At 34.0% G+C, this 24,463-nt stretch overlaps 1 protein-coding gene across 1 annotated transcript; it reads right to left on the reverse strand.

Annotated features, from left to right (window-relative positions):
- Nucleotides 1-393: 393 nt before the first annotated feature.
- Nucleotides 394-24,226, reverse strand: LOC145327057 (very long-chain-fatty-acid--CoA ligase bubblegum-like). Its single transcript, XM_080170576.1, has 24 exons — nt 24,085-24,226; nt 23,628-23,731; nt 22,727-22,886; nt 21,771-21,875; nt 21,248-21,348; nt 18,963-19,034; nt 17,910-17,973; nt 17,342-17,434; nt 16,931-17,027; nt 11,073-11,143; nt 10,462-10,603; nt 10,080-10,137; nt 9,361-9,535; nt 8,698-8,808; nt 7,854-7,905; nt 6,187-6,283; nt 5,517-5,636; nt 5,074-5,155; nt 4,562-4,699; nt 4,197-4,247; nt 3,099-3,179; nt 2,584-2,673; nt 1,554-1,833; nt 394-1,072 (listed from the first exon to the last, which is right to left on the reverse strand). The coding sequence occupies exons 1-23, from the start codon at nt 24,112-24,114 to the stop codon at nt 1,771-1,773; spliced, it is 2,157 nt and encodes a 718-aa protein (XP_080026702.1). The 5' UTR covers nt 24,115-24,226; the 3' UTR covers nt 394-1,072; nt 1,554-1,770.
- Nucleotides 24,227-24,463: the final 237 nt, after the last annotated feature.

Genomic DNA, 24,463 nt, shown 5'->3' on the forward strand with positions numbered 1-24,463 from the left:
TTAAAATCACTAAACAAAACTGTGAAAACTATCTGAAATAGAATAAATATTTACCTAATCTATAAAGTCACTAATACATAAAATATAATTATTTTTAGACTAATTTTAATTTGGAAGTTCAAAAATAGATTTCTAATTAAAAACAACTAATATTAGCATGATAATATAAATAAAATAATACTAATATATCATATTTTATTTTTTATTAAATATATAAATACATTTGATCTATATGAAAATATGTTTAATATTGAACTAAAAACAACTTAATAAAACAATAGGTGTGATGGTACATTGTGTAAGATTCACAAAAGCAGTGATTTCTACAATTTTTTTTAATATCAAGAGATTCAATTGCTATGAAATACTAGGCAATATGAACACTGGTTTTTATAGATACATTTTCTTTCAGAAAGAAATTAAAAAGATCTTTTATTGCTTTTAATACATTTTTGTAAAAAAAATGGTGGCAATTGATTCATCATCTTGAAGATGAATTAAATAATTCAACAACAAATAATACACTGTTAAAAAATACTTTTAAATATTAAACTCCTATTACAGTTTTTGTTTTAGAGAATTTCTTCCATACATATTACAAATCAACTTTTAAGTTTACTACAGTCGAAACACTAGAGAATAAATGTGAAAATTTAGATACCAATCTAATGGTTTAATAACTCGAGGGTTTAAAATTTTTATATAAAAAACTGTAAAGAAGTTTTATATATGTAGAAGTATTTTTTGCAGTGTAGGAATAGAAAGGAGTTAACATTTTCATAAAACATAGTTTTACATTGGTTTTGAAAAGATAAAAATACTTAAAATATGGTATTAGTCCAATATAAAACTAATTTTCTTTCAAACGTCTCCTTCTTTCTATCCCTTACTAAAAAGTCTATTAAAACTGGTATAATATGCTATTATTTTTTTTTGTAAAAAATATCCAGATCAATTTATTTGTGTTTAGTATCAAGGTTGAAGATATATGTAGTTTTACTATGTGGGTTGTAAGCAAGAATCTAACTATATGTTGTTTTGTTTTGATTTTTCTTTTTCAGTTTGGCAGAACCTAATAATTTAAGGTGCAATTTAGATTTAGATTTAAGCATTAATCATTTGCAAGGTATTATTAATTTTTCTCTCATTCCCTTATACCTTAAAAAAATTTGTTATTTAACTTTCATTACGCTATCTCTCTTTAACATGCATTGCCATTCGGAAGAACCTTAAGTTTATTGCAAAAAGTGTTTATTAAAACACTCAGCTAGTTCAACCCCTACAAGGACTTTTTTTTAGGGGGGGGGGGGGGGGAGGGGTAAAATGAGGTGTTTTAAAGGTTTGAGGGGGCATTCTAATGTATTTATAAAAAAAATAATGGTGTTAAATGAGGGGTTTCACAGTTTGAGGGAGGTAACTAAATACCCATGAAAAAAAACTTTTAAGCCCTCCCCCATTCTAGGTCTATGGCTCCTAAACAAAATTCCATGTGTAAAATTGTATAAACCAACCCTTTTGAATTTATTTAAATTATTTTCTAATATTAACTGCACCTTCCTTTGTGTGTAGTTGTAACTGGAAGAGAACAATCATTCCCTTAATAATTTTTTTTTCGAAGACTTGGTGGATATGTTCATATGTACTAATGTAGGCATTTAGAATGCTTTCTTAAGACACAGATATAGCAAGGTCTTCACGAGGATACAGGTATGACTGGCGTGGCAAGGCCTCTAGATGCAGGGAATGCTTGTTGTTGATTTGATGTAACATCTACCACATAGAGCTCTGAGTCTCGTGCTCGTACATCTGATCAATCTTTTTCTGGTACTTCTCCTGCAAACAAATACGTGTTATTATTTTTTCCAGGGAGGGAGAAACATAAAGCTGTTTATTACACTTGTCCCAAAAGTTTTATAATTAAGTTTCTTATTCGTTGGCTAAACATTAGGGACTTTGGTTGGTTCATTTAGTTGAGTGTTAAAAAGTTTCAACCACTAATTATTATCTACAGAAGGGGTAAATTTGTGTATCATTAATGGGGATTTATATAAATTTATCGGCAATTGTCTTATCCCTTTAGATCCCTGATTTTTTCACAAATTTTACCCTGTTAGGTAGCAAGGTTCGCAATGACAACTTTTTCAGTGGTTTCCCTCAAAGTGTCTGTCGAGCACTAAACCTCCCCCCCTTATTTTTTAAATTAGAGGTATGTGAATGGTTAGTTTTTTTCTTCTAATGCTTACCCTTGCGGAGGGGGGGGGGGGGCAGGGTGGGCAAAAAACCCACCCAGGGTTTTTTTTTAAAAACCCAATAAAACCCCCCAAAAAATCTTAAAACCCTGGGTTTTTAAGGTTTTTTTTAGGGGTTTTACGGGTTGGGTTGGGCTAGGCTTTTTAAAAAAAAACCTGGGTTTTTCCCCACCCTGGGGGGGGGGGGGGGGCTAACCCTGCGTGGCTAGTGCAACCTAGTACACAATATAACCTAACCTAACCAGTACCCTGAAGTAATAAACAGACGACCCACGGCCCCCCTCTTCAATGGAAGCTTTAAATGAATTTTCTTTTTTCATAATAATAAACTTACTTCAATAAAATGTCTTTTCATTTTCATTGTGGGGGTTAGTTCTCCTCCAGCCAAGCTAAAGTCTGATGGAGCAATCATAAATTTATGCACCTAAAAATATTGAAAATAGATGGATGTATCCATGTGTGTGAAACTTCAAATCTCTAGGATACGTTCTAGCAAGTAAAATTTAGTACTATTTCGAATATGAACTTACTGCTGCCTCAATTTTCTTTAGACAAAAAAAAATTGTTACTTTAGGATAGAATTTAGAATTTTACAACATCTTTAGGTATAATATTTGTCTACTAAATTACAATGCACAAAATCAAGTAATTTTATGACGTGATATTAATTCATATTGGTGGTTGGTGTATTGACTTTGAATTTTTTTGGGGGATATTAACTATCTCTAATCAGTATTAAAGTTAAGGTATTACAACCCTATTGGCATCAAAAAACGGTAATCAAAAATAATTAAGGAGCGATGCAAATCTACAAATAACACGTGTCGATTTGTTTATAAAAAGACTAACCTTTTGAGCATTAGAGATGGCACGTCTGTTGACTCTTTGAATGCCCTCCAGAAGATCCAATCTGATATCTTCATTGTCTTCCTGTAAAATAGAGTTAAGATAGAGAAATATTGTTTATTTTAGCCAATAGGAGAATACTGTCGGTACATTCAAGGCATTTCATTGGTTACACAAGTTGTGATTTTGTGTATCATTATGGGGGATGTACATTGTACATCAATTGATCGGCCATTGTCTTATTCCTTTAGATCACTGAGTATCTGAATGCTGTTAGTAAACATAAGTATGTGTCTAACTGTAATTTTTTTTGGAATTAAGACAGGTCGATAAATTGATGTACAGTACACCACTAACTATCTATAATACAAAGTAGAACGATGTCTTGTTGTCTGTTTGGTTGTTTGTAGCGAAGGATCTCACTAACCGCTGAACCGATTGGGATCTCCTTTACAGGGTAGCTTCTCATAGGTCCCGGGAAGGTTTACACCCCCAACCCCCCCAAAAAATTAAAATTTTTTTTTTAAAACTAAAATTAAAATAGTGGGGACGACTATCCCCCCCCCCCCCCAAGAGAAATTTTTTTTTTAGATTTATTTTTTAAAATCTAAATTACGAAAAATTGGTTTGATCAAACCTCTTGGGGCAAAGCCCCTAGAGGCTAGGGGCGAAGCCGCTAGTTATGTTCTAAAGTTTGAATTTGAAAAATGAAATTATAGGTGGAAAAGTTTGGCCACTGCTATTTTTTATAATCGTATCAAGATTTAATGAAAATTCACAAAGTTATCAAGCCAGCGTATAAGAGAACGTGTTATGTTCATGCAACTTTGGGAACCAGTAAATTAGAAGAAATACATCACCCCTTAAATATGAAATAACATTAAAACTTCTATTTACAATTTTGGGCCATGGAAAGAAAACGAAGTTGCGGGTTTCGTCGCATCTTGACAGTAGCTTTGTGTTAATGATTGCCCCGCAGGGTTAGAGCCCCCCCCCCCCCCCCAGGGGCTAGAAATATGAGAAAAACTACTGTGAAAATACTACGAAACCCGAAACTTTGTTTCTTTCAATGATCCAAATGTTATTTTATAAAGATGTCACCTCTAAAAGCTCAGGAACAGTTTCAGCGTCGCTGCCGTTTTCCTCAGCCCACTAAAATGAAAGAATATTAAAAAAAAACTGGATTTTGGTGCTTTACCTCAAATAGCCAATCGAGCACCTATCCCTCCCATGGTATAACTTTGTTTACTTTATCCATTGAACTGTAATAATGGATATAGAATATACGTGTATATTATTATGACATGGGGAAATTATCGTCAATTCGTTCGTCCAGTAGGAGGAGAGGGAATCAGGTATAGGGGGTGGATGGGGAAGTCGTTATTTTAACCAACTACAAATTTCACTTTATTATAGAACATGATAATCTGGTGTAAGATCCAAGTAATAATAATAAATCCATTTACCTCCTTGACATCAGGATGGAGAAGATCTGTAGGCTGATTCTTGGCGTCCATCTGGGTCCTCAGGGTCACGATGGCGGCCAAATGTTTCCTCTTATCACCAACAACCATCACGTTGGAGATGATCTCCTTCATCTCAGCCTGGGAAAATAAGCAATGGATATAGAATTTGTGGATACATTGACAGGGGAAGAAATAGAATTGTCGTCAATTTAGGTTGCTAATATGGACCTCACTTCATTCAGTTCATTCACACAGTAGGAGGGGAAGGAATGGGGTATAGGGGGTGGATAGGGTTCTCGTTATTTTAATTACTTCATTAGAGTACATGAAAATCTGGTGCAACATCCAAGTAATAATATATCGATGACAGTTGTTTTATTGTTGGTAAAATGGCAATGTCCGTCAACAACAAAGAAAAGAGAGAAAAAGAAAATTATTCTGCATGTTTATTTTCGCTGATAGCACAAAGGATCGGTGAAACGATCAAAAGAAAGAATGTGTTTAATTCCTACCTTAATTGCATCTTCAATGGGAATGGGGGCAACATTTTCACCGCCAGCGGTTACAATAATCTCCTTGCTTCTACCACCAACCCTATAAAAAGTATGCACTAATGGATATAGAATATATGTGGATATTATGACAGGGAAAATAATATATCCATTATCAGCACTTTCCTGAGGAATCCTGATCAAACTTGCCCAAGTCCCCGCTGTGCACCCAGCCCTCGGCGTTAATGTCTGTCTGTCAATCTATCTATTTGTCTGTCTGTCTATCCATCTATTTGACTGTCTGTCTGTCTATCTATCTATTTGTATGTCTGTCTGTCTATCTATCTATTTGTTTGTCTGTCTGTCTATCTATTTGTCTGTCTGTCTGTCTGTCTATCTATTTGTCTGTCTGTCTATCTATCTATTTGTCTGTCTGTTTGTCTATCTAGCTATCAGCCCTTTACCTGAGAAATCCATCCTGATCAAACTTGCCCAAGTCCCCGCTGTGCACCCAGCCCTCGGCGTCAATGAGCTCGGCCGTCTTCTTCTCGTCCCACAGATAACCAATGCAACAGTTACGACCTCTAAATAAAATAGTTTCATATTTTGGGAACTTTTTACCGTGAAAGTAACCAGTTCAGCGATGATAATCCTCTACTACTCCCTTCGTATTTAAAAAAAAAAATTAGGTTGCGGGATATTTTTTCGTTTGTTTTTTACTTTAGGTATGGTTAGGTTAGGTTACATTGGGTACTGGGTAGCCCCGCAGAGTAAGGGCATCACAGGTATGGACCCCTCAGGGCTATCGTCATACGAAGGGGTTACGCATAAAAAACATCCCCTAATTTTCAAACAATTTGGGTAAAAACTACGGGTAATTCTCTTGAATTTAAACTGTTTTCAACTAATGGTTTAAATAGTTTTGTTTTCTATAATTGGGGATGTATATCATTTTATCATCCATTGTCTTATCCCTTAATATCCAAGACTAGTATTGTATACCTTGTACAGATCTCATAAATTGGATTATACCCAAAGTTTTAAAACCAAGCTATCTTATACTAGGGCTTAAAAATTTTGTTATTTTGGTTCCAAATGAGTTGTGTCCAATTTTTTAAACCAATAATTCATCACCTGGTACAGATCTCACCAATACCATGTTCATCAGGTTTGTCAATTTTAATCTCCCAGGACGGATAGCACTTTCCAACCATGTTCACCCTCATGGCATCTGAAATAACAAAGATGATAACATCCATAAAAGCGAGGCTCCAAAAGAAGGAAGGATAAACGAACAATATCAATTGTGGAGTGTCAGTACTTAATAAGCAGAACATTAATTTCTAAGTCAAACGAAAATGTACATATTTATAGTATATTGTTTTTCGCCATTTTGAAACGTTCGCCGTTTTGTACCCACTCCCCTTTTCAGGACTTGATTATAGAGATGCCTCGCTATTATTATTATTATACTATTATTGTACTATTGTATCAGTCCAAGGAATCATTATTGCAAAAATCAGACAAATAGGATAATTATATTATGAATTTTTTTTTGTCAAAAAATTAAAAATCAGCATGTTTTAAATGGAAGTACGGACATTGTACACTGTTAAAAATAATTCTTTTTTTTAGCATCAGGTAATACTATATATTCTTCACATTAATGTATAGTATCAATCCATATGTACTAGGAAAAAAACCTCATTACGATACAAGGAAGTTTTCAATGCTGTATTAAGTATTAGGTAATGTTCTGTGAAGTAAAATGTAGTACTAAATAATGTATTTGTCTGTAGAGTATTATCCAATACGCTCTTGGGAATAAAATTCAGTACAGTAGAAGTAATTTTTCATTACGCTCCTTCGCAATTGTTGTTACCCTCTATCATAATTTTTGATACTCTGGAGAGTATGAAACTGTTTTACTTTGTATGAAAGATCAGTTTATAATATATGATTATTATATGTACATATACATTTTGTTATATCAACAAACATACCAAGCAGAGCCATAAAACATTAATTTAAATGTAAATTTAGTAAAAAAATTACTTTAAAGATGTTTAGGACTAAACATTATCCTTAAAAATAAAAACTATGGTCAGTCATAATTACAAAAAACAAAACTATAAATCTGAGCATAAATAGTAACATTTCATCTTTGTCTAAAACGACCAAGCATTGAAACCACGAGAGGTGTGCACGAATGGTGTCTGTTTCAATTATTCTTTACAGTACAGATTCGTACCCTAGAACGTATGAATAGTTACTATTTTCATAAACCATTCTCTTGCGTATTGTCTGATACGCTACAGCGTATGAAATAGTACTAAATCAAGAAACATTTCTACAGCGTATTTTCCGATACCCTACAACGTATAAAATATTACTATTTTTATAAACTTTTCTACAGCGTATTCTATAGTACCCTAGAGCATATCAATCGATACTAAAAAAATGTATGGGTTCTGTATAGTAATAATTATTGTGTTATATAGTATTACATAGTGTTATATATTAATTATATAGTTGTAGCGTTCTTACGGGTCCAATACTCTCCAGAGTATCAATTGATACTAAATAAAAAAATTATTTTTAACAGTGTATAGTTACGATAATATGGTTGCTACGCTATCTAAATCGTATTTACTTATTATAGGAATCATTATGCAAAGTTTAAAACAAAAAGGACAATTCTAGCATGTCTAAATTTACGAAAAGAGCCCCTTCCTCTTCCTTCCCTCAATTCCGAAATTAGAACAATTTTACCAGCTGAATAATAATATTGATTATCTTACCTAGCGTTGAAGCGGTTTGTGGACCAGCTGTTTCTGAGCTTCCTAGCAGTTCCTGTAATAGTAAGACATTATTACAAGATTGTATGATTATTTTTTGTATCATATAAAAGGAGACATAATCCTTATACTAAAGTAACAGGATGTTTGTGTGTCTGTGTGTTTGTTTGTACCGAGGGATCTCGCTAACCGCTGATGCGATCGGGTTCTCCTTAACAGAGTAGCTTCTCATAGGTCACGGGAAGGTCTATAACTATTTTCTTGGGGGGGGGGGGGGGGTGGGACACACCCAACCCCCCAAAAAATGAAAAATCTTCCTCCCAAAAAATTTTTCTTTTGAATTTTTTAACTAAAATTTAAAATTAGGGGGGGGGGGAAGCAATCCCCCCCCCAGAAAAAAAAAGATTTTCGCGGCCCCCCCTAATTTTTTTTTACTTTTTCTTTTAAAATCTAAAATAAGAAATTGGGTTATCAAATTCGACTCTCCCCTCCTCAAATGCCCCTAGAGGCCTCTAGGGACGTAGCCTCTAGTAAAAAATAAAAGGATATGTATCTGTCTGTGTGTTGTACCGAAGGATCTGCAGAACCGTTATTGTTCTCATTTACAATGTAGATTCTCATAGGTCCTGAGGGGGGGGGGGGGAGCGGGCGTAGCCGCTACTAAATGATTATAGAGATTTTCCAATAGAGGTATTAATGCCATATCAACTTAATTTATTGTCACGTTTCCTCTCCCTTAGTCTAGAATACAATGGTACCTGAATTCCCCAACCCGCCCCTCCCCTAATTCAAGTGCTACTAGAGGTCTCTAGGGCGCGTTACCAGACGTTCTAGAATACAATGTTACCTGAATGGGCATATCAAGAGAGCAGAAATACTTGAAAACATCCTCGCTGAGTGGAGCAGCACTTGAGTAGAATCCTGTCGTGTTTTCAAATCCAAGCTTCTTCTTTACTGCCTAAATGGATATAGGATATGAATGGATATATTGACAGGAGAAAATTTGTCATCAATTTAGCTTGCTAATATGGGCCCCATTTATTGGTTAGTTTGTTCATCCAGTAGTAAGGGAGTGGATGGGGTAAACAGGGTGGATGGAATGTATCGTAATTTTAGCCAGCTGCGAGCTCACTTTATAAGAGTACATGAAAATCTGGTGCAACATCCAAGTAATAATATATCGATTAGGGCTTAATACACGAATCAATATTTTATCTTCTCTGAATCATTCTTAAATCTTGGATTTAAGGGAAATATTAATAGGTATGTCTAATAAACGAATAAATCATTAAAATTCTATTCAAACTTAGCAACAGAACAAAAAGAGAAGTTATTTTCCAGTACGGCCTCGAAGCCGATTAATATCCGGTTCTCAACCATACTGAAAAATCTTATTAGACAATTTTCAACGAATATTAGGTAAAAAATATGAATAAATAATTGGCCTTTTAATTTTAATATAAGCGGAAAGTTGTCTATAATACGATACGATAAACAACTAATTACGTACCTTCATGATTGTATTGGAAGCAATGGTATAAGACAGACCACCACCACCCTGGCCCGCCATCTTGGCCTCATAGTGGGCGGAGCAAGAGGCCTTGGCCCACTCAGCCACGGACTTCTTGAGGCCGGTGTTCTGCTTAGCAACCTCCATCATCTTCTCCTGGATTTTCTCATAAACCCTTAAATATAATACTTCTTGAAATTGTTGATAACGATAAGCAAATGTTAAAGAAAATAAATAACTTGCAGTACGTATGAAGTCCTATAGGGGAACTTTTAAATATTTTTTTTGTACCTATTTCTTTCTCAGGGGTGTTTTCTCTTGGGAGGGTGGTGGTACCCTCTCTCAAAGTAGTTATTAACCTTCAAAGGACCTATGAAAAGCTACATTGTAAAGGAGAACCATATCGGTCTAGTGGTTAGGGATATCTTCGGTACAGACAGACACACACACACAGATATCCTGTTACTTACTCAAAAATCCAAATACTTGAGTAGAATCAATAATGATCTAAAGGGAAAAGACAATGGCCGATAAATTGATATATCCCCAATGATAATACACAAATTTACACCTTCTGTTGATTACAATTAGTGGTTGAAACATTCGGACACTAGAGTTAATGAACCAACCAATAAGAAAATGTTATCATAAAACTTTGGGGACTAATGTAATAAACAGCCCAATGTCCCCCCCTCCCTGAGAATTAATAATGATGATACCTGGGGACTCCAAAGAATAAAGTAGGCTTAGCCTCTACAAGAGTCTTCAGTAAGGTACCCTGAAATATGGATAGGTAACATCATTTGATATAGGAATAGGATACACGTGGATATATTAACAATGGATATATATAGGAAACAGAAATTAAACAGTAATATTTCTGGGGGAGTTATATATCTTTTGTACGTCTTTTGAAGCAAGGCCAACAGTCAGATGGATTAAACAACGTATAAACTTCGACTGGATGCACATTTGTCATAGGAATCTACAAGGGAAATTTTACTGTCTATCTACATTTCTCCCATAGCGTTATAGAATGATGAACGTACAGACAAAGTAAATTATAGAGTAGCTTCGCTACTAAAAAATAAATTATTGATTCCTGCAAAGCTAATTTATCAGCAAAATGGACGGTGGCACCGCCATAGATGGATAGGAAGATATCAATGAACATGCCAGCGACGTGTGAGAGTGGCAGGTACGATACCATGCTCTCCTGGTCGTACCTCCAGTTGTACATCAACTAAACAAGGATAATTATGATCGTTAGTAGCGCAGCTACACGTTGGCAATTCTAACATATTGAGAGAAGAAAACGAACAGTTAACTTGAATACAGGATAAAAAGTCATTGACGATCTTTAGGCGAACAGCTTAGATTATCTATACTATTTTTAGGTGTCCAATGAGAAAAAAATTAAGATTAAGAAAAGTAAACATGGGCTATGTCTGTATTTTAGCAGAGAGGGAGGGGACATGGGGATTTTTATTCCACTACTCCCCAAAGTTTTATAAAAATATTTGGGGGACTTTTATGGAATATTGATTTGTTGTTTTTTTAAGTTGAGTGTCCAAATGTTTCAACAACTAAATCTAAAGAATGGGCAATTTTGTGAATAATTTTTGGGGATGAACGTCAATTTATCAAAAATTGTCTTATCCCTTTATATCTCTTGTATTTAAGTCTATAGCTGTAAATCAAAATTAAAAAACCTTGGCTTGTCTGACAGTCCAAGTGATATTATCAGCGGAGAGCATCACACCCTTAGGATTTCCAGTTGTACCTAAAACAAGAAACATCTGAAGATTAAGATCTCAGTAACCACTGAACTGATTGGATTCTACTCCTAGGGGCGAATCCGCTAGTAATAATGACAAAGTAGTAATTTTTTCTTAATAGTGGACATATAATATACGTAAATATTACAGGGGGGAAAATTTTCGTCAATTTAGGTTGCTTATCGCTTGTTGGTCAGATTGCTCATCAAGCAGAAAGGCAAGGGATTGGGTAAAGGGGGTGAATGGGGTAGCTCGTTATTTTAGCCGGCTACAAGTTTCTCTTTATAAGAGTACGTGATAATCTGGTGAAAGATCCAAGTAATAATACATCTTGTTTTCATATAGCTGAACATGCTATGCTCAAACTAAAATTTTAGAATCAAGCCAAAAAGTGCATCTGAAGTGTAAATAAGAACAAAGGGCTGGTTGACTACCTATCTGTTATTCAAATCACATGACAAACTATACCTGAAGTGAAAATAAGAACACAGGACTGGTTGTATACCTATATGTTGTTTAAATCACGTGAATAGTGCTTGACACACTATACCTGAAGTGTAAATAATAACACAGGACTGGTTCACTATCTGTTATTCAAATCACATGACAAACTATACCTGAAGTGGAAATAAGAACACAGGACTGGTTGACTACCTATCTGTTATTCAAATCACATGACAAACTATACCTGAAGTGAAAATAAGAACACAGGGCTGGTTGTATACCTATATGTTGTTTAAATCACGTGACAAGTGCTTAACAACCTATACCTGAAGTGAAAATCAGAACACAGGGCTTGTTGTATACCTATATGTTGTTTAAATCACGTGACAAGTGCTTGACAAACTATACCTGAAGTGTAAATAAGAACACAGGACTGGTTGACTACCTATCTGTTGTTCAAATCACGTAACAAACTATACCTGAAGTGTAACTAAGAACACAGGGCTGGTTGTATACTTATATGTTGTTTAAATCATGTGAGAAGTGCTTGAGACAATATACCTGAATTGTAAATAAGGACACACAGGACTGGTTCACTATCTGTTATTCAAATCACATGACAAACTATACCTGAAGTGTAAAAAAGAACACAGGGCTGGTTGTATACCTATATGTTGATTAAATCACGGGAAAAGTGCTTGACACACTATACCTGAGGTGGGTTCTTAAAAAAACTTACCCCAGTGTACTTTACCCCACTCGTTTAGAACACTCATTTGCCCCCTTGTTTTCCCAATTTTTTTGGAACATCAAATGGGGTAAATGTGATAGTCATTCTTAAAAAAAAATTTATTGAGAAAAATAGTGGGGCAATTTAATGTTCCAAAAGATAAAGTGGGGTAGCCACAATTAAATTTGGAATATTTTTTTTTATTCAGAGATTTTTCAAATTTTCAAATATTTAAATTAAGCATAAAAAATATGTCTAAAAAAACAAATACCAACAAAGACAAAAAAATTAAAAATTTAAATTCAAATAAAATTTGGCACCCCTGTGATATTGTTTACCGCCATATTGATTACATTATTCTATCTATGCGTACCTATTTCCGATTAATTTTCTCAAAACAAACAAATAATCATGCCATTCTTTGATAGGGTAAAGCGGGGCGATCTCGGTATTGGGGCGAAGTCTTTATTTTTTTTACACACCTTCATTATATTACATTTTTCTCCATGTTCTAATTGACTGACAGAAAAAAACATAGAATCAAATTTATTCCTTATTAAATTGCCTACAAAAAGGTATGAAATTAAATTTTTGTGAGATGAATTTTTAGGGTACTTATTGGGTCTCAAAGTCGGACAACAAAAATTTTTTTTTTCGATTTTTTTGCTTTGGTCGGAAAAACGGTAAGTTGGACAAAAACTGGAATGAGCTAGAGCTTAGACGTCTTCAGAAGACTTATTAAGAATCTAATGGGCTATCCATTTCCGTGAAAACTTTAAAAAAGCTTGTATAGTTATTTCTCAAATCGACTTTTTATGAGGTGGGGCGAACTCGGTTTTTTCCAAAGAAGATAAAGTATAGAATAGAATCCAGTTAGAAGATTAAAATTAGAACATTTGAAAGACCAAAACGGCTATAAGGCTGTTAGTAAATCACATGATTTAAGTAATTATTCTGAAAAAATATTCAAAATAAATTCCTTTTGCAATAATTTACTAAAATCCTTGTAGCCGAGTGTCCAGCTTTCATTACCCTACTCACAATGGAATAAAATCGAATTTTATGTGCAAAGCCTTAAAAATTTTAATTAAGTAAGCAACTTACTTTTCAAAAATGTACCAAAATTATTGGTCTCAGCATTTATATGATAGGTTTCGCTCCTATGCTGTTTTCAAACAGCTGATTATACATACTAGCAACTACATCCATACATGAACTTGAGGTAGGGGAGGGGGGGGGGGAGGGGTTGTACCCATTTAGCTGACCCTTAAAAATTATAAACGTGGTCAATCATACTTATCAAAACAAGGTGTACAATAACAAGTAAGTTTGCATCTTTGTCTAAAACAACCAAGCATCTAATGCTGAAATCACCTCCACATGAGGTGTGTTACAGTGGTGGTTTTCTTAGTATGACACCAATATTTTAAAGGGTTTAAGAGTACCTACTATCCACAGGAAATGATATCATATTCAGACTGGCCAGTCAATTTTGAAAATAAAAAACGTACATAACGTACACAAAAAAAATACGTTACGTACATAAAAAAAACAAAAAACGTACAAAAAACGTACATAATAAAAACACATAATGTATATTTTCTTCGAGTTATCTATATTAATACATTAATATCTATATGTTGTGTACTAAAGGTATGTTTAGTGAGATGTTAAGTAAATAAACAATAGGTACACTCTTATTATAATTTTAATAATAAAAGTTAGTATAATACAGAATTTAAGGTGTAACACTTACTACTACCCTAACAAACTTCAACTGATTTTCTAAATCATTTTTGAATTATAATAAAATTTATAGATTATCTAATATTTCCATCTGAAAAAATAACAAATGAATTTTCAAACATGTTATTACAAAAACAAGTGTAGCTAAACGATTTTGTCCAAAGTAATATACTAAAATTTTCTGACAAGAAGTGATAAGCTCTAGTTAGAATTTTAAGAAAGGTCGAAAAATTAACGAAAATTAAATAAATAATATCATATTACAGAACTTTTGATGAGATTACACATGGATGTTATTACAAAAAACAGTATAGCAAAAAGATTTTTCCAAAGTAATTTAATAAAATTTTCAGTCTAATGTCCTCTTCGTCATCTGACATGTTTAGAGGTTAAAATTAAAGTCTGAAAATGCATCTCCAAGTTTCAAATCTAAATAAGAGTAAAAAATTAAATACATAGAGCGTGAAACTAAAAATGACCATTTTAAGATATATTTAAATAATACTTTGAAAATAAACTCATTAATCTAAATGTTTAAAAAGAAGTAAGTTTTTTCTTCTGCCCATTAAGATCTCACTAACTACTTCATAGGTCAAAGTCTTCATTGTAGGAAAGCTTCAAATACACTGCAGCATGATGAGTTTTAAGGCCTTGAAATGGTTCAAAGCTGTTTTTTCTGATCTCTTTTCCCTCTTAGAATACAGAGCCAAGTTGCCAAAAAATATGACTTCTAAATCCTGAACTGAACACCGTATGATATCTCGGAATATTTACCTAGGAATATAAAGAATTTTGAAAAAAAATAATGTAAAATCCATAAAAGGGGGGGGGGAAATGTGGTGACTCGTGCCACGACATACCAGCAATTTTATTTTGGGTGCTACTCCCTTAGTTTTAGAGATAATTGGGTGAAATCTTTTGGGCTGGGTCACTAATTACCCCAAGTTTTGGTATCTTTCAAAAAAAAACGGCGGCGGGTCCGCCGTTCGCCGCCATTTTCCGCCGCCGCCAAAAAAAAAAAATTTTATTGCATTTCTCGCCGAATTAGGCAATTTGGAATCATTTGAGACCATGTTACTTTTTTCAAAAATTTTTCCCCTTATAACCAACCCTGCGGGGGGACTTAGTCATTTTTTTCAAATTCTCGTTTATTAAGGTATATCTTAAATTCAGTGCCTCTCCTAAGCTTTTAAAGATATTGAGACAAAACCTTTTGAGGTAGATCAGTAAAAAAATATTTGAATAAAAAATGGCGGTGGTACCGCCGCTCCCTCCGTCCACCGCCATTTTCCGTCGCCGCCGCCAAATTTTTTTTTATTGCATTTCTCGCCGAATTAGGCAATTTGGAATCATTTGAGACCATGTTATTTTTTTCAAAAATTTTTCCCCTTATAACCAACCCTGCGAGGGGACTTAGACATTTTTTTCAAATTCTCGTTTAAGGTATATCTTAAATTCAGTGCTTCTCCTGTGCTTTTAAAGATATTGAAACAAAATCTTATGAGGTAGATCAGCAAAAAAATATTGAATAAAAAATGGCGGCGGTACCACCGCTTCCGCCATCCACCGCCATTTTCCGCCGCCCACAGGACGGCTTGTAAGGGGAAAAATTTTTGAAAAAAATAATATGGTCTCAAATGATTCCAAATTGCCTAATTCGGCCAGAAATGCAATAAAAAAATTTTGGCGGCGGCGGTGGAAAATGGCGGTGGACGGCGGGAGCAGCGGTATCGCCGCCATTTTTTATTCAAATATTTTTTACTGATCTACCTCAAAAGGTTTTGTCTCAATATCTTTGTCCCCCCGCAGGGTTGGTTATAAGGGGAAAAATTTTTGAAAAAAATAACATGATCTCAAATGATTCCAAATTGCCTAATTCGGCGAGAAATGCAATAAAAATTTTTTTTTGGGCGGCGGCGGAAAATGGCGGCGAACGGCGGGAGCGGCGGACCCGCCGCCGTTTTTTTTGAAAGACACCAAAACTTGGGGTATTTAGTGACCCAGCCCAAAAGATTTCACCCAATTATAAAGTTATAGTAACATATGTATATGCATAATTTACCTACATATTTTTGTTCTATGAAAATTTAAGATAATATTGAATTTATTTAATATAATACACCTATAGTTTTTGTTAAAATTTTCGTACAAAACATACAAATTACTTTTCTTCTAATATTTGATTCTTATTATTTTTAAAAAAACGTAAAACGTACAAAAATACAAATTTCAAAATACGTTACGTACACATATCAAAATAACGTCCAGAACGTACACAGATTCGATGCGTAACGTACAAAACGTACAAAACATACACTCTGGCCAGTCTGCATATTCAAGGACAATTTTTTTTTACAAATGATGCACTCAATTTCAAACAAAAGTCGGGCCTAAAAAATCTTCCAAATTTTAAAACAGTGTTCCAGTGGGGATAATTTTGCTCCACTGAAAAAAATCATTTTGGAACATTTAATCAGTGGGGCAAAAGTTTTTAAGAATCAATATTACCAAATTTTTTATTTGCCCCACTGATTATAATGTTTCAAAATGATTTTAGTGGGGTAAAAGTTTTTTAAGAACTCACCTCTGAATTGTAAATAAGAACACACAGGACTGGTTGACTATCTGTTAAAATTACGTGACAAGAGCTTGACACACTATATCTGAAGTGTAAATAAGAACACATGGCTGGTTGACTATCTATCTGATATTCAAATCACATGACAAGTGCTCGACATACTATACCTGAAGTCAGGGTGGCAAAAATCCGGGTTTTTCTAGAAAAGTCTGCATACAATTGAAAAGTCTGGTTTTAACCGGAAAAAGCGTGTTAAAAAACCCAGAATTTGTTCAAATGCTTGACAAACTATACCTGAAGTGTAAATAAGACAACATGGCTGGTTGACCGCCTGTTGTTCCAGCCTTTCCATGAGGACACTGTCAGGCTCGGCACGACCAATCTCAATCAGCTAAAGAAAAAGTGTCCTATTAACAATGTAATTACATAAAATCAGGGAAGGAGGGGACATTGAGCTGTTTACTTAGTCCTCAAAGTTTTATAATAACGTTTCCTTATTCGTTGGCTTAAGAAATTTGGGGAGTTTTATTAAATTTTGATTGGTTGGTTCATGAAATTGAGTAACCAACCACAAATTGTAATCTACAGAAGGGGTAATTTTGTGTATCACCATTTGTCGGCCATTGTCTTATCCCTTTAAATGCCTGGATCTTAACATATTTTCTGCCAACAGGTTACAGGTAATGATGCAGGTTTGAAAGTTACCTTTTGCCATGAAATAACGCCAGGAGACCTGGGATAGCCAGTGTATTGGATCACAGTTTGTAATTCGGGCAGGCGGTCATATACAGCTTCAATCTAGAATGATAGAAAATGGGTCGGTTACCTAGTAATAAAGAATAGTATTCGCCTAAATTTAATTATGACTACGCATTTAGTGTTTTTTTTTTTATCAAAGACCAATAACAAATAAGTTAAACTACCTATTTTGCAAATGTTTTGCTTTATACAAAGAAAAGCCCAACTATATTATCATAGGTTTTGGTCAAGTACAGATAAGCAATGTAGCATAAGATATTTAGGACAATAAATGTTAATTAATAATGGTGATAAGTAGATAGAATTAAGCTGTAAACAACAACTGAATAACTTAGGAAATTTTTTTGGTAATTTCAGTGATGAGTAAAAACCGTAAATTTGTCTATGTTCTTAAAAAAAAAAAACTACAAAAAATATATAATTCAAGTTTGATTCAAAGTATCTCATTAATAATATGGAAAACTTGTCAAAATACCCGCCAACCAACAACCACCAAAAATCCCTGATTACAAACCTTGGCAAGTTGTTCCTCATCTTCAACGACCATAATGTTAGCTCTGCTGTGCTCGGCAACATACCTAGAAGAATAATATTCCCAATTTTGAAACCGTTTTCTCATTCGTTGGCTTAAAACCGTAAAGACTTTTCCTACATCTTTATTGGTTCGATATTTACAAGCGGAAGCCAAACTTTTCCACGACTATTTTTTCACTAAAATTGTGTAATCTACGAATAATTAGTTTGCCAAAAAATAACTTTGATATTGTTTTCGTTGTATTACTGTTACAAAATTTCAAAGATTTTACAAGCAGCTTCGCCCCTAGCCTCTAGGAGCTTTGCCACAAGAGGTTTGATCAACCTATTTTTGTGTTGTTTAAAGGGGTAGTATCACGAAATGCATTTGAACTTAATTCATTGAACCGCATATTTTTTTGCTAGTTAATGGGTTTAACTATATTTATATGGCATATATTTGAAAGAATTTCATTTTTCGACCACGTAGTTTTGAAAATATCAAGACTTGAAAATCGTCTTTTTGTAATATATGCAATTTAAAAAGACGATTTTCAAGTCTTGATATTTTAAAAACTACGTGGTAGAAAATTGAAATTCTTTCAAATATATGCCATATACATGCAGTTTAACCAATTAACCAGGAAAAAATATGCGGTTCACAAAAAAAGTTCAAATTGAAATGCCTTTCGTGAAACTACCCCTGTAATAAGAAAAATAAAAAAAACTTTTTTTTTGGAGGGGGGGGGGGGTGAATTTTTATTTTCGGAGGTTGGGGAGAGGGGGTAGTCGACCCCCTTTTAAAATTTTAGTTTTAAAAGGAAATTTTTCATTTTTTTTTTTTTTTTGGGGGGGGGGGGTCCCACCCCCCAAGAAAATAGCCTAAAACCTCAGGACCAGTAGGTATATTCTCTGAAGAGTAGAGCTCAAAGACACCAATAAAGCTTCCCCAAAAAGTAAAACTCATTGAAACCAGTAATTTTCGAGATCTTTAGATTCTGACAACTACTGCTATATGTTGGAGGATATTATCGGTTGTAAAAATGTGAGTAACCTTGTAGCGTCGACACTGTTAGTGGTGTAGATGCCAGCACTTAAACCACCAGCAAGAATACACGCTGCACAACTGAGAAAAAAAACAATTATAAATAACAAAGTTTTTCCAGTATGGCTTCGAAACCACTGCACTGAATTAGAATCAGTTAACAGCAATACTGAAAAATCATTTTCAGCATCGTATTACAGACATTTTCCCACGAATATTTAAAAACTCAGTTTTGTTAGCCTAGGCCTTCGGTACCTCGGGGCAATAAATTACACTGAGCTGGATCTTTAAACCATTTTAGAGGTGCGCCAGATCGAGGTGCGCAGAATTTCAGCCAATCACAGCGCGGCATTTAATAGAATGCTGTGCTCTCATTGGTGGAAAGTTAGCTCACCCCGATCTGGCTCACCACTAAAATGATTTAAAGATCCAGCTTTGGTATCCACAGTTCTATTACCACGTTATCTTATTTGTTAGCTCAAAAACTTTGGGTACTTTTTAAAATCTTGATTCATTGGTTTAAAGCTCAGTCATCCAAAGGGGACTATCCACGAACGAGATTTTAAGCACCTTCCAACTTTGATTCTAAATGTTATTTAGGTGAATATACTAGGGTTATGTTTAATATCGTTATATCAATTAAATAAAAACAAGGATGACAACATCCATAAGTAGCGAAGCACAAAAAATCGTCGATTGGAATACGTAGATTTAAAAGGTTTTTACTAAAATCAAGAATAGATTTATTGGATAAAATAAACATGAAACCTTGTTTTGTTTATTTTGATGGTCAAAGTAAATTATATTAAAGATGCTCATAACAATGGGGAAAACTATTTTGATACAGATATCCCATAAAAAATTGAAAATTGCATCAAAATATACAAAGATATGGGGAAATATGTAAAACATATAAAAATAGCCAAAAACCTGATAAAAGGCAGTCTGGCCGTCATGGTTGTTTTATTAAAACGACAAAAAATTTAATTTTTAAATCCTTAACTTTAAAAAATTGGAAAATCGGACCATATACACTGAAGATATGGAAAAAAGTGTTAAATATATAAAAATAGCCTAAAACCTGCTAAAAAGGCAGTCTGGCCGTCATGGTTATTTTGTTTAAAAGACGGGAATTTTAATTTTGATATATATAACTGAAAAATTTTGAAAATCGGACTATAAACACTGAAGATATGGAGAAAAATGTTAAATATATAAAAAACAGCCTAAAACCTGCTAAAAAGGCAGTCTGGCCGTCATGATTGTTTTCTTTAAAAGACGGAAAATTTAATTTTGATATTTATAACTGAAAAAATTTTGAAAATCAGACCATAAACACTGAAGATATGGAGAAAAATGTGAAAAATATAAAAATAGCCTAAAACCTGCTGAAAAGGCAGTCTGGCCTTCATGGTTGTTCCTTTAAACGACGGGAAATTTAATTTTGATATCTGTAACTGAAAAAATCGGTCCGAACGCCAATGATGTTTTATAGTCAATTGTGCTCCTTAATGATGGGAATGTTGTCAAAAAATTTCAGCATTCTATCTTTTATAGGAGCTGAGTAAATCCCATTTCCCCCATAGCGTTACGGACTGACTGACTGACGGACGGACGCTACTAATAAGTTTAACCATAATATTCTATGAATAAAACTTAGAAATGTTCAGCATTTTTTTTTATGAAATACCTATTATCAATTTTTTTGTTGAGAACAAATAAAATAACAAGCCAAAACATAATCAAATGCTGTAAATTACAAAAGTACACTAATAAAACTGTCAACAATATTACAAGTTACAATCCCTTTAACTAAATTAACACTTTTCATTAAAAAAGTTTACTTTTGTGTCACAGCAGTTTGAACTCAACAAAACATTAGATGATATATAGTCAAAAAATTCCTAACACTTTGAAGCGTTTTTCATAAAAACCATGGTAAACTTTATTTTTTTAAAATTGATATAAAGATATTGATATATTGAACTCAACAAAACATTAGATGATATATATAGTCAAAAAATTCCTAACACTTTTAAGCGTTTTTCATAAAAACCATGGTAAAATTTATTTTTATAAATTGATATAACGATATTGATATATTGAACTCAACAAAACATTAGATGATATATATATATAGTCAAAAAATTCCTAACACTTTATCACTGCTGGAAGGTGCTTAAATTCACTTACTCTCGTTCGTGGATAGTCCCCTTTTTTATCCGATAACTTAAACAAGTAATTTTGGTTACTAACGTCAATTTATCGTTTATTGTCGTATCCCTTGATCATACCTGATATGCCATTCAGGGGCATTGAAACCCAGGATGCCAACACCATGGAACCTTTTGAGACCAAGCTTGATAAATGCCTTGGCAGCGCTACGGATATCTGCCTACAATGGATCTATTAATAGTTGGATCTTACACCAGATTATCATGTAATCTTAATAAAGTAAAACTTGTAGCTAGCTAAAATAAGTACTTCTCCATCCGTACCCTTTAATCCATCCACTCCCCTCCTACTGGATGAACAATTTGACTAATAAATGATTTCCATGCCAGCAACCTAAATTGACAAAAAAATTTCCCCTGTCATAATATCCACGTAGATTCTACATCCATTGCCAAAATTGTCTCGTTGAAAACAGGGACAAGGGGTGAATTACCTATGGTTGGCAATCCGTATCCGAATCCGGAATCCGCCCAATTTTTGGTCAATTTTGTAATCCGAATCCGTTTTTTAATAGCGGATTCGGATTATTAATTGGTACGCTAAAATTAGCGTCTTGAGTTAATGCTTACTAATTTTTTTTACCTCGTATTCTTTGTAGGTCCAGGTAACAGTTTCATTATTACGCTTCACAGATAGGGCCACTCTATCAGGACATCTAGCCACTGTATCTTGTAGTATAGTCCAGAACTATAATTATAGATATTATTTAGAATAGTTGTACACAGATAGAACCACTCTATCAGAACATCTAGCCACTGTTTCTTGTAGTATAGTCCAGATCTGTAATTATAGATATTATTTAGAATAGTTGTACACAGATAGGACCACTCTATCAGAACATCTAGCCACTGTTTCTTGTAGTATAGTCCAGAACTATAATTATAGATATTATTTAGAATAGTTGTACACAGATAGGACCACTCTATCAGGACATCTAGCCACTGTTTCTTGTAGTATAGTCCAGATCTGTAATTATAGATATTATTTAGAATAGTTGTACACAGATAGGGCCACTCTATCAGAACTATAATTATAGATATTATTTAGAATAGTTATACACAGATAGGACCACTCTATCAGAACTATAATTATAGATATTATTTAGAATAGTTATACACAGATAGGGCCACTCTATCAGAACTATAATTATAGATATTATTTAGAATAGTTATACACAGATAGGACCACTCTATCAGAACTATAATTATAGATATTATATAGAATAGTTATACACAGATAGGACCACTCTATCAGAACTATAATTATAGATATTATTTAGAATAGTTATACACAGATAGGACCACTCTATCAGGACATCTAGCAACTGTTTCTTGTAGTATAGTCCAGAACTATAATTATAGATATTATTTAGAATAGTTAAACACAGATAGGACCACTCTATTATGACATCTAGCCACTATTTCTTGTTTCTTCGAGCCCTCGAGGCTAACAAAACTGGTTTTAAGCTTATAATTTTTCATTATGATATTCGCGGGAAGCTGTCTATAATACGAAGCAATAAATACCTATTAACTTACCGAAACCGGTGCAATCATGCTTTCAGGATGCCTGTTGTCGAACTTGATCTCGACGGTAGAGTCAGGCATGGTGCCGCTCAACTTGTTGGCGGGCAAAATCCTGTCGGGGCCGCGTTTCCTCTCCGCGCGGTTAGATGCATCCACAGAATAAAATCGGGTCCTGAAATCAATCAGACATCAATTCTAGGAGGAATATTCAATTATGACTTTGAAACCGATTAATATCCGCTGGATTAGAACCGGTTTTCAGCTATACTGAAAAATAATGTAACAGAAAATTTTCGGCCTCTCGGGGCACGCAAAACTGGTTTTAATCTTATCATTTTTCATTTTATTACTATTTGCGGAAATGTGTCCCTTTCCCTTGCCCATATCCCTCCCTACAAAGTATTTTCCCTACACGGTGGTCTTCTTATTTTTACTTAAACTAGCCTAAAAGGGTACTTTGTAGTCCATCTGAGATGTGATGGATTCGGCATAGTAAAAATATTAGGTGCTTTAACCTGAATTTATTTACCATTACCATATTTTACAATTTACATGCAAAATGACGAATTGACGCAGGACATCTGCCATATCCTTATATAAGAGTAACAGGATGTCTAACTGTAACAAAGGAACTTACTAACTGCTCAGCGCTTAATCAACATAACTATCATTAACAGAGTAGCATCTCATAGGCCCTGGGAAGGTTTATGAATATTTGAACTATATGGAGAGAGTGAATCTCATTCTCCACCTTTCCAAGAAAAAGCCCGTAGAAAAAAACCATAAAAAAACTTTCATTTTTACTTTAATTTCATTTTAAAACTTAAATTGAAAATTTATGAAGATCGACTACCCCCCCCCCCCCCCCTTTTCTTCTAGGGGCGTACTCGTTATTAGTTTATAAATATCTTACTTGGATTGTATGTCAGGGTTGTAGAGGAGAGGATTCTGGAAGCCGTGGAAAGCAGAACAGTGCCTGGCCACCAGACCAGAGTTGGCCACGGATATACATTTTCCCTGGATAATAAAATAAAAACGATGAATATCCTCTGGATCAAGACCGGTTAATAAAAAATAATGTAAAGCATCGTATCACAGAAATTTTCCACGAATATTAAATTAAATATAAATTGGCCTCAAACAACGTCGGTCCGTCTAAATGATCTCGCCAACCGCTGAGCCGTTACGGTTGTGCATACAGGTCCTCTATTGATTTCCCACTCTGTATTAAAAAGCCCTTCAATTAAATATTTTTTGGAATCCCTCCATTAGATTTGAAATAAAATGCATAGCAAGGACTCAAATGAAAAGACCAACGAAGAGCACACAATTATCGAGTAGTCGAGCAACAAGAACAAAAATATACTTACGGAGCGTAGAATAATTTTTAGCACAGCCATTTTAAAAAATGTATTCACTTCAATCCAAACAAATCAACAACAAAACTTTGTTAAATTAATACATTATGCGTAAAAATAGAATGTCCAAATCTGAAAAAAATGGATATAAATAATACATGGATATTTTGACAGAAAAAAATTAGGTTGCTAAAATGGATAGGTATCATTTATTGATCACTTGTTCATCCAGTAGGAGGGGAGGGGATTGGATGGAATGAAAGGGGTGGATCGTTATTTTAGCCAGCTAAGAGTTTCACCAAGTGTGAGATCCAAGTAATAATAAATATATTTGAAAAAAAAATGTTTTTGAAAAGAAAGAAATTCCAAAATACAGAGGAAGGGAGGGGAC

This window comes from Acartia tonsa, chromosome 8, assembly GCF_053477335.1.
Source record: "Acartia tonsa isolate MP-2025a chromosome 8, ASM5347733v1, whole genome shotgun sequence".
Classification (NCBI taxonomy): Eukaryota; Metazoa; Arthropoda; class Copepoda; order Calanoida; family Acartiidae; genus Acartia; species Acartia tonsa.

What these genes read in the sequence shown, in the direction of transcription:
- LOC145327057 (XM_080170576.1), bottom strand. Translation starts at nt 24,114, where the DNA reads ATGGCTGTGCTAAAAATTATTCTACGCTCC. An exon ending in GGACCTACAAAGAATACGAG is followed by an intron (nt 21,349 to 21,770) that starts GTAAAAAAAATT and finishes GATCCATTGTAG; the next exon opens with GCAGATATCCGTAGCGCTGC. An exon ending in CCATCTCTAATGCTCAAAAG is followed by an intron (nt 2,674 to 3,098) that starts GTTAGTCTTTTT and finishes CAATATTTTTAG; the next exon opens with GTGCATAAATTTATGATTGC.